This window comes from Lycium ferocissimum, chromosome 4 (genome assembly GCF_029784015.1).
Source record: "Lycium ferocissimum isolate CSIRO_LF1 chromosome 4, AGI_CSIRO_Lferr_CH_V1, whole genome shotgun sequence".
NCBI lineage: Eukaryota > Viridiplantae > Streptophyta > Magnoliopsida > Solanales > Solanaceae > Lycium > Lycium ferocissimum.
The window spans coordinates 29,735,227-29,746,499 of NC_081345.1; the positions used below are offsets into that span (position 1 = coordinate 29,735,227).

General features: G+C 37.9%; 1 protein-coding gene across 1 annotated transcript; it reads left to right on the top strand.

Moving 5' to 3' along the window:
* The first annotated feature begins 4,886 nt into the window (after window positions 1-4,886).
* Window positions 4,887-9,737, top strand: LOC132054553 (uncharacterized). Its single transcript, XM_059446536.1, has 10 exons — window positions 4,887-5,488; window positions 6,703-6,797; window positions 6,926-6,993; window positions 7,091-7,134; window positions 7,309-7,386; window positions 7,475-7,628; window positions 7,874-8,026; window positions 8,441-8,551; window positions 9,084-9,149; window positions 9,340-9,737. Exons 1-10 carry the CDS (start codon window positions 5,241-5,243, stop codon window positions 9,436-9,438), a joined length of 1,116 nt encoding a protein of 371 aa, XP_059302519.1. The 5' UTR covers window positions 4,887-5,240; the 3' UTR covers window positions 9,439-9,737.
* The last annotated feature ends 1,536 nt before the right edge of the window (window positions 9,738-11,273 follow it).

Here is an 11,273-nt window from a genome sequence, read left to right on the forward strand (position 1 = left end):
ATTACAAGATTCGATTTCCCTTTTTACATCAAAAAAAAAAAAAGAAAAAAAAAAAAAAAAGAAGAAGTTAAAGATTAATTTTTTTGCAGAAATAGAAATCTAGACAAACCACTATGAGAACAACGAAATCGTGTACCTTTGTGGCTAACTAATCTTTGATATCCTCGAAACGACAAGATTTACGTATATTTTCGGATTTTAACTTTGCAATGATCGGTTTGTGGAGGTTTTGGTTGTGTGTGGAAAGGGGAAAAAGTGTCGATTGGAATCGTGGTTGGGTGTTTTGTTTGGGATGGGTCGATTTAATTGGGAGTGGGTCGGGTTAATTGGGGTACAGGTCGGGTTTTATGTGGGAACGGGTAAAAATAAGTTGGGGAATTAATAAATGACGTAGACCAATTAGCTCGCGCGTGTCTAACGCTGCTACTTGACCCTCAGCCAGTGCAGGCCCAGAGGGGGAAGATAATTAAATCGTAAGTTGTTAAGGGGGGTAAATAAATAGAAGTTAAGTTTAGTTTCCAAACTGAGTTTTCATGCCAAGTTCAGGGGTTAAATGATGTCTTTTCTCTTTACATTATTATTATTATTATTATTATTATTATTATTATTATTATTATTATGTGTAATGGCACTTGAATGCTACTAATGATGTCGATTATATTATTTAGGGGTTATACACCTGATATGGATCATATTGGACGGTCCCCTCAATCGGGATGGATGAATCAGGTTGGAACATCCTCAGCCTATCCAACTACTCAAAACGATGGTCCTTCCTCAAGTTTCGGTGCAGTTGATTACTATCGGTACATCTATTTTTTTTAACATCAAAAAGTATTATTTGATGTATAGTAGTTAAAATACTCTACTTTCTTATGTAGGGAGAATGTGGTGGTTGCACCAAATTATAGGCAGACGCTACTCTCCCGGCAAGAAGCACTTTTTCTATTGTGATTTTTTTGGCGAGTTCGGTCAGAAAGGGTAAATGCATTCTTTTTGAATGAATACCCGGTAGCTCTCCGCTAGGAGACAAGACTGGCGTACCGACTTACTTTAGTCTTTGACTTCATTTAGCGGCCATTCGAGAGCCTTCTTTTCTTTGCGTGACGATATTCGATCGATTCGGGTGAAGAATCGACAAGGTTAGGTTGGCACACCTGGAAAAGTTCATACTTTACAATTGTTTCCATGCACTGATAATCTCACGTACCTTCCGAACTGAATCCTCTGCCCCATAGTCAAACTTTAGGTTCTGTCTTTCTTCATTCAAGTAAGAAAAAGATGGGACGCTCGTAGACCGGAAGGAAGAGAATTATTAGAACTCTCGTCCGCCCTTTCACTACTTCCCTCATTGGGATTGGTCAAGCTCCTTCACTTATTGCTCGATCCGATCCGGGAATGGGCAAAAAGGACGGTTATAAGGTATCTAGAGGACCTGTTTTTGGCCCCTGGGCGAGGGACCCGACAAAATTGGAAACATTAAATAGGGTAGGTAGGGCCGGATTATCCGAATTATATAGTGACATCATCGAGCGATAGTGAGGAAATACCTAATGCGGAGTAAAGTGACGATGAGAAAAGTGAGGATGCGGTTGAGGTTGGAACTAATCCTCGATATCAAGTAGAAGCTTCCATTGCAAGACATGATGAACGATCCAAAGCCACCAAGAGGAAGCGAATTCACAAAGACAACGTTTGAGCAATGTTTGAGAGTCGACTCGGTTCGGCCAAAGCCAATTTCAACGACGAAAGTCGACCGATTCGGTGGCATTCCGATGAGATCCCCTATCTTGATCATCTTCAAGATCACCCGGATGCCTTTGTCTTTACTTAGGGATGATGATCATATTCCCGAAGTTTGTGGAAAGAACGGTGGATCTTTTAAAACAAAAGGCTCATATTGAAAAAGAGCATGATTTTCGGTTCGAAAAATCATTGCAAAAGGGCTATTAAGATTTATTGCATCCGAGGGGATGAGGGAGTTTAAAGTTGACGATTCCACACGAAAACTTTGGCGATTAGTACGCAAGGGAAAATATCAAAATTTGTGAATGGATGCTCGGCAAGGTAAGAAGCTGAAAGTATGTGAACTATTTCAAAGTTCTACCTGAAAGCAGCTTGTGATATGGGTGACCTCCCCGGATGATCATTGCGATCTAGATACCAATATGATTGCTCGTGTGTTAGTTAGCGACATTGGAAAAAGCCCAAGGTATCCCCTTCGCCTAAGTTTATTTTATTTTTAATGTTAATATAATGTTCCTCGTTCTTTTCGTATCTTTGATATTTCAACTTATTCGGAGTTCCCTATTAAAGATTGTATTACGGCCGTCCCGAAAGTATATAGCAAAGCGGTAGTAGGAGGAAGGCATATCTTGGGCGTAAGCGTGCACATGAGATAGTTTACGGCAATTGGGAGAGACTCTTTCAAGAAGTTGCCGAGATACATGGCTCTACAACACTTCATCATGGTACTCACATTGAATGAAAGCTCAAATCGGCCTCAGTGTGCGTAATATTATTGAGTTTGTGTTTTAGGCATTCAAACCATGCATTGATGGTTTTGCTCATTGTCGACTGTAATATCAATAGATGGAACACGTGTAATGCGGGAAGTATGACATAAAGGTTAATAGCAGTTGGAATGGATGCAAATGGAGCTATATTCCCTCTAGCTTTTGCAATTGCAGCTAATGAAAGCATTAGTACGTGAGGTGCGTTTTTGGACTATTTAAGGCAACACGTTGTTAAGGATCGCATGCGAATATGTGTGATCTCAGACAGAAATGCTGGCATATTGCACAATATGTTTAATTTGCAAGGGTGGCGACCACTTTGCCTACTATCGTTATTGTTTAAGGCATTTGAAGGCAAACTTCCAAAAGGCATATCGAATCCCGACACTTTGCAATTAGATGTGGGCGAGTATGACGAGCATCGGAGAAGAAGTTTAACACGCAAATGGACATTATTAGGCGGGCGAATGAGGAAGCCTTCCCTTTGGTTGAATGCAATTGATAAAGACAAATGGACATTACACCGGGATGAAGGTAGAGCGATGGGTATGCGACAACAAACAGCTACGAGTCATTCGATGGCTTGTTGAAATGCACTTGCACGGGGACTACCGTCACCGCAATGGTGAGAATGACTTTTAAGCGAGGTTGTGGAGCGATTCGTCAATAGATCAAAAGAGGCCAAAAGCACATGCAGCGAGAGGTCTAAGATAGATGTCAAAACCGTCTACTTGGGTTTCGAGTACCACAAATATAAGGCTCGGAAACATGGGGATGGAGTACGACTGCAGAGCGCGTATTTGAACTCACAACAAGTGTGCACCAAGGTAAAGGAGGTAATGTCCACACAATTTGTGAGATTCCAAGAACATGCACATGCGGCAAGTGGCAATCATATCACATGTCATGTTCTTATGCCTTCAAGTGTTTTATCACAATGGGAAAGAACGCCTCCGAGTACATAGCTGAGGAATATACAGTTAAAAATTATGCAAGAACGTCTTTGAAGGTTACCTACCCACTTGGTAGGAGAGTTATTGGCCACCGGATCCATTTTCAATGGTTGCAAATAAAGCATTTATCCGTAAATTCAAAAAGAACGCATACTCCCGTATTCATAATGAGATGGATGTTCCACCGGGGAGATACACTCGAAAATGCTCATTTTGCAATTATGTTGGTCATGATAAGCGCAAGTGTCCCTTACGGCATGGTGGTCAAACTACATCTCGCGGTGGAAGTACCTCTCGTGGTGGAGGAAACTTTCGTGGTGGTAGATCTAGCAGTTGCGGCACATCTAGTGGTAGTGGCACATCTCGCGGTGGTGGCGGAAGATCAACTCAAGGGCATTAATTGATGAATGTTTTTTAAGTTTTTTTCTTTGTTTGATGATTGTATTTTAAAAAGTTTGGATTTCTTATTAATGAACAAGTTTAAGTATTTTCATATTGTTATGAATGATGCAATTTAATTATTTTGAGATTTGTATGAATGTTTGCAATTTTGACTAAAAAAATAGTAGTCTTATTAATGAACAAGTTTAAGTATTCGTGAAGAACTTAAAGCTAATGACTTTTTCCTTCAAACAAAAAATGGCGTTCGAGCACTTTTTAACCACTAAAACGGCAATCCAAAGATTTTCTTGTCCTTGATGTATTGAGCCTACCTTATTAATCGCACAAAAATAAGTAGGGTTCTATATAAAATATTGAAGTTTCGGGGTCCCGAAGCATGATTAATCTATAGTCAAAGTACGTTAAAAAGTGTAATGAAAGAGGGGTTAACCAAAAGGGCCAAAAAAAAAAAAGGACTCCTTTAGCGCAGTAAATTACTACGCTAAAGGCGAGTTTGTAACATTTTTTTTGTTGGGGTAATTTGGTTCAAAATGTTTTTTTTGGGGTCATTATGGTTCCGGACTCAGAGAAACTGGCGCATGTTATTTTCTTTTTCTGTATAATTGGTTTAGGCAGAAACAGAAAGCTAAGTGGAAAGTGAGGTAGCCTTTGACTTGCCTTGTTGTGATTGTTTTTCCTTTCAATTGTTCTTTCTCGCCTGGACGTATTGCTCTATCTGCAAGTAAACCTATTTTAATCTCTTATGCAACTATTAGATCTTCATTCTCCTTTGACAAATATAGATTGAAGATTTCTTAAACGTAATGTTGTGAAAACCCACAAAAAGAAAATGACATTCAATTTCTGCAACAAATAGAAAAAGAATCAATATCTGCAAGACTGCAACAAAGTTTTTTCATTATGAATTTTTATTGCTATTTGTCATTTTACATTTTCACTATCCGTTGAAATATGATACATACATCGTCCTCCAAAATCCTTCTAATTAAAAAAATTAGTACTTCAAATTGTATCATCTTTTTTTGGAAGGGAAGATACAATATACTCTTTAGCTTTAAACTTATCACTCTTTTAAAAAATTGTATTTAAGCTTATGTGTAATTGAAGTTACTGAGATGGTTTGATATGTGAATCTTGGGCGTGTAAGTTTTCTTTTCTACCTTCCAATTTGTCGTTACCACTGCCACATTGAAGAAACTAGCAATCTCACTCTCATCTTCACACTACATTTGTACAACTAGCCTCACGCCGTGGGAAGCGGTCTATCTATTTTAGAAGGCTTTATTTACCCCCTCGTTTTCCTCTCCTTCACGTCACTTCCCTTGTTTCTTTCAACTCCTCAATCACACAATACGCTATCTCTCTCTGAATGAGGCCTTCAGGGGCAAAAAACTTGTTGCCAGCTGGCCTGGTGTCCAATCTTCAGGGTGTCCTTTCCAGCAGAAAGGGTAATGAAGATTCAACGGAACCCAACTCGGTTCCAGATGAGGTTGACGATACAAAGCCTGTCGTTTTGGTTACAAACGCTGATGGGATCGAATCCCCTGGCCTAACTTATCTCGTTCATGCTCTCGTTTCTCAGGGACTTTACAATGTTCACGTCTGCGCTCCTCAATCGTACGTGCGTTTTCTTTTAAATTTTCCTCTCTCCCCCTGTTACTTATACGTATTTGCGTACACAGACTACGTTTTTTTTTTTTTTTTAATTCTTGATTAATTATCTCATGCGTGCACCTCAACTCACCCCACCCTGCAAAAAGAAAAAAGAAAAAAAAAACTATGGCTAGGGAAGCCCGGTGCACTATTGCGGGTCTGAGAAGAGTCAGACCATGAGGGTCTATTATACGCAATCTTACCCTGCATTTCGCACGTCAAGGGCATTTCACGGCCGAACCCCTAAACTCCAGGTCACATGAAAAAAAAAAAAAAAAAAAAAAGAACTATCTATGGCTAATTGGTTTCAAATTCGGTGTTAGAGTGGAATGGGTCCAAAATAGAGGAGAATATTATATAGGAGGTTTCCATAGCTAATCCCAACATGTTCTGGATTGAGCGTTGTTAATGGGGTTGGTGAATTTTTGTAGATGTTAAAATGCTAGAATGCAGGCTCTCTTGGTGTATGGGTCCTGATTAACTCCTGAGTTAGCTTTGTTAATTTGTTGCAGTTTGATTTATGGAATACAAATCTGAGTTTTCTAGTGTAGTACAGGATATAAGACCAATATTAACTTCTGTATTAATAGGACAATGTTGGTTTCTATCTCATCACAAGAAGGATAATGGCGGTATCTAATTTAGTGCTTTGCTGCATTAGTTATGCAGCAATATTATTATTTTTTACCAATATACATCAAGTAATTGACAAAAATGATCAAGTAATTGACAAAAATGTCATTATCGCTATTACTACTTGTTAGTAATCATCTATTCCTTATTATCTCCACATGTGTGTTAATAGTATCAATATTAGAATTATAAGAAGTTTATATATATATGTGTGTGTGTGTGTGTGTGTGTGTGTGTGTGTGTGTGTGTGTGTGTGTGTGTAAATATATATGTTTACATCATATTTTAGTATACATCATTTTAACTGTTAAAGAAAGTGTTTCTCATTTTACTTTTCTTCTTAAAAGTTGTTTTTTATTCAATCGAATCAAAATTGATAATCATAAGTTTTATATATGTTTAATTATATTATTCAAATTATTTTTTTATCACATAATATAGTAAAACTAATATTAGATTGGATAAAATGATTTAATGTATAATTTGTTTGCGAACCAAACAACCCCCTTAATAATTTATGGTTTTTCTTCCAAATGCTATTGTAGAGATGAATCAACAGCAGGACACTCTTTTACCCTGAAAGAAACCATTGCTGTTACTTCGGCTGAGATTCACGGTGCTACCGCTTATGAAGTTACTGGTATCACACTCCGACTGTTTGTTTTTTAGTATATATGTTTTATTCAGTTTTTTGTTGGAAAGTTTGCGATTGATATTTACTTTAGCTTTATAGGACTACACTTACATTTAGATTTATTCTGGTGTCAGGGACTCCTGTAGATTGTGTGTCATTAGCCTTGTCTGGGGCACTATTTTCCTGGTCAAAGCCTATGCTGGTATTCTTTGACAAGCTTTCGGTCATACCACTTCCCTATTTCATTTTTTGAGTTTGGTATTGCTTACATGCTGTTTTCTTTCTGCTTGGACTTTTAGGTGATAAGTGGAATCAACAAGGGCTCAAGTTGTGGCCATCATATGTAAGTAGTGTCCTTTTAGGTGAACTGTAATTAGCACAACCAAATTTTTTGAGATTGTTTTATTATGACTACTGCTCATATTGAAGTTGTGAAGAGACATTCTACCTCTTTTATTTGGTACTCTTACATCTCCTTAGAATTTTGTGATTATTTGTATTACTTCACTGTTTCCAGGTTTTACTCAGGTGTTGTAGCTGGTGCAAGGGAGTCATTGTTTAGTGGTGTTCCAGCTATATCGATGTCACTTGACTGGTATTTGTTTTTCATTTATGATGTACTGCTGAAATTTGATTAGTCTTGATGGTCTTAACAATGTATACCCATAATCTATTTTTTTTAGGAAGAAGGATGAAAGTAAGGAAAGTGATTTCAAGGATGCCGTAAGTGTTTGTTTACCGTTGATAAATGCAGCCCTTAGAGATGTTGAGAAGGGAGCTTTTCCCAAATGTTGCTTGCTGCATGTGGAAGTTCCAAAGTCTCCTCTGACAAACAAGGTCTGGTTTATTGTCACACCCTTTGATCGCTTCTTCCAAATGAAGAACAATACAAATATTGGACTTGTGGTTCGTTGGTCAGACCAATTCATCAAAACGAATTCATGTTTTCGCTTTCTTTCCTTTTTCTCCCAAGTCCATCCATGTTCCATATATAGGGCTTATAGCTGTGTTTGCTTTAGCATATTGTATCTCTTCATGTATGTAAATTATAGAGAGATTATTTTTGTCCCTTTATGTGACAGGGATTTAAATTGACCAAGCAAAGTCACTGGAGCACTAAGCTTTGCTGGCAAGCTATTTCAGCAAATAGGAATCCTACTGCCGGACGTTTTGTTCCCAATCAGCAAAGCCTTGGACTACAGCTTGCACAACTAGGCCGAGATGCTTCTGCAGCTGTGAGTTAACTGGTCCTTTACTGACATGTGAATGAGTGACAACCCAATTTCTCTTCAAGTTAAGCTAGATCAAGAATTAATCTATCCCCTATCCCTATATCTAAAAGGAATTTATATGGAGTTGAAATTCTGTTGAATACTATTAAAAAAGCATAGCATTCAGAGCTTAAGGCAGGTAGTAACTTAAAAGCTGATTCATTTCCCAGTTCATGAGTTGAGCAGTATTGGAGTGGCTTCTTTGATTCCGTTATAGTACACAATGAGACAAAAGTGCACATAAATGGGTCAGAATACAGTTATTTGTGACAAGCTTTTAGAACACTTTGCAGCCCCTTCTTGTTTTAGTTGTCTCAGTCAAGGTTTGCATTGTAGATACTCTTAACCATTCAGACCTCCAAATCTCATTTTTCTCAGGGTGCCGCCCGTCGGTTAGCCACTCAGAAAGAGAATATAAAGGAGGTTGAATCTGTAGGTGTAGCAGGGAAATCTGATCCCAACCGGAAAGCCAAGTACTTCAGATTGGAGGTAAGGAATTTTTTTCCATCTCTAGGGAAATATCGTATCCAGTTGCTCTCTTGGATAACTAATAGAGGAATCTTCAGGTTATTTTCTAATTGAAAATGCAATTTTCAACTTAATTAATCTCTGTCAATGGAAAAGAGGGATCTTATGTATCAGAGCATGTTAAGTGATTCTGATGCTGATCTCCTTTCTCTATAAACGAATCCACGTTTAACTGACAAAAAGGGGAAATTCTGATGAGTTCTCACATGTATGCTTATTGTACTATCTTTGTGATGATGGAGCAGGCTTGTTTTTTCTATTTGGTTGTCACTTTTATATTTTTGATAAAACTTGGTTGGTCACTTTTATGTCCTCAGATGTTGCGAAGTTGTGGTTCTCACAACCAAGCATCTCACATTTCCTTATACTGATCTTTCTCATCTATGCCATCCCATACCTTTTACTTAGCATCTATGCAATCCTATGCCTTTTTACTGGTACCAGTTGGTTCTAATGTTAAAGTGGATGCCGTCATTGGTTATTTGCACTGCAGTTACTTGAGAAGAAGCAGGAAGAAGAGGATGAGGATTTAGATTTTAGAGCTCTTGAAAATGGCTTTGTAAGTTCATTACTCTAATCCTCGATATAAATGTCTTTCTCCCACATGGCGCTGGGAGGGAGTTTTAGCGTTCCTTGTCAATTATCTGCCCTTGTGGACACATGTAACATTACAGTCTAGCCAATCTCACACTAGGGGATAAGCTCGGCTTTATATGCTCTTGACCGATTGATATTATTGTGCTCAACAGATAGCGGTCACTCCAGTCTCTCTATCGATGCATGTAGAAGCAGATGTTCATGCAACCACTGCAGAGTGGATTTCCACTGCATTAGAAGCTGAACAATGAAATTCATCCAGTCACTTGATCACTAACCTTCTGTACATTTCGAGATGAATTTGTCTTGGTCATCTATGCAAAATCCACCTTGGTGATGCCTTGATTGTTGATTTGTTTTTTGTCTATTGCCTCATCCCTTTTTACTTTGTAGTGAAGCAAATCCATCAGCTAACAGGGTTGTGTTGTAGGCTTCTTTATTGACAAAGTTGTGGTTAGGCAGAATGGTTAGGTTATTCTTTTCTACCTTGTAAACAGAAACAAACAGATGAAATATAGTGGAATGCTTTTCATTACTTGATATGCTGAAAGTTGAGTGATTCTTTGTTACATGATTCTTTCTTCGGAAAAGGCCCAAATATGCGATCGAACTATCGGAAATGGCTCATTTATGCCATTCATCAATAGTTTGCCTCATTTATGCCACTCGTCAATAATTTGGCTCATTTATGCTACTCGTCAATAGTTTGGCTCATTTATGCTACTCGTCAATAGTTTGACTCATTTATGCCATCGAACTATCGAAAATGGCTTATTTATGCCACTCATCAATAGTTTGGCTCATTTATGTCATCGCCCGTTACCAAAATGACTCATCCATGCCATTTTTCATTAACTTGCCGTGTTACAATACGTATATAGTAGCTTCCAACTAGATTATGGTTGTGGGTGGATAGCGTATGGGTCAGATTTTTATTAATTTGGGATTTAAAATTGGGCTCGTTTAATGAAACGACGTAGACCTCTAATTGGAGGCCACATGTCATAACTGATATTATAAAACGACGTTAATGAAAAATGGCATGGATGAGTCATTTTAGTAACGGGCGATGGGATAAATGAGCAAACTATTGATGAATGGTATAAATAAGCCATTTCCGATAGTTCGGTGGCATAAACGAGCCAAACTATTAATGAGTGGCATAAATGAGCCATTTCCGATAGTTCGGTGGTATATTTGAGCCTTTTCCGTTCTTTCTTTGCAGAAGCATCTGAGTGATTGTTTATTACTATTCTTTCTTTGCAGAAATATCTAGTGAAGTGAAACTTTTGTGTACTACTCCCTCCGGATCAGAAAGAGTGTCCACTTAATCATTTTCACACTCCTTAAGAAATATTAATTCCTAGGCAAAAATAGATAATTTGACTAAAATGCCCCTAATTAAATAGTTATTGGGATTTGGTCATCTAACACTTAATAAGGGCAAATTTCTTTCTTGATTTGGTAAGTGAACACTTTTTTTGAACCAAAAAATAAAAGCTAAGTGGATACTCTTTTTTATCCAGAGGGAGTATGATTTACCTTCTTGTACCGGGCGGAGTGCACAAATAGTCGAACCCCCATTTAAGCCATATAGTAAGAGTTCTTAAATTTTTGCAAGTATAACCGTTTTTAAATCAACTTCGGACGCGCTAGTCTGAAGTTCAGACAAACGTGTAAGAAATTTGACTTGCCAACATTTATCTTCAGACAATTTTGACGCAAGTAACTTCAACCATTTTTGCATGACGCTCGGGTCATAAATTACTGAACTTAACCCATTTTTTGCATGATGTTCGGGTCATATACAACTGAACTCACTTGATGTTAGACTTCTAAGTGATGTATGATTGCTTCTCCCTTAGTGTGATATTTCTTGTGGGCAGCACAGTAACTCAAATAAACACTCCTTGGTATCTTGCAACAAGAAGATCTAAATCCTAAGAAGATAAATACGGGAAAAAGGGAGAGTAGTCCTTAAATTGGCTATAGATAAAAAATTTAACAAGTTATTTCGCCTTAAACGGGGTTGTGCAAATAGGCTAGCTCACAAAACTACTTCTCTTGTGCGTTGGTAATGGATCTC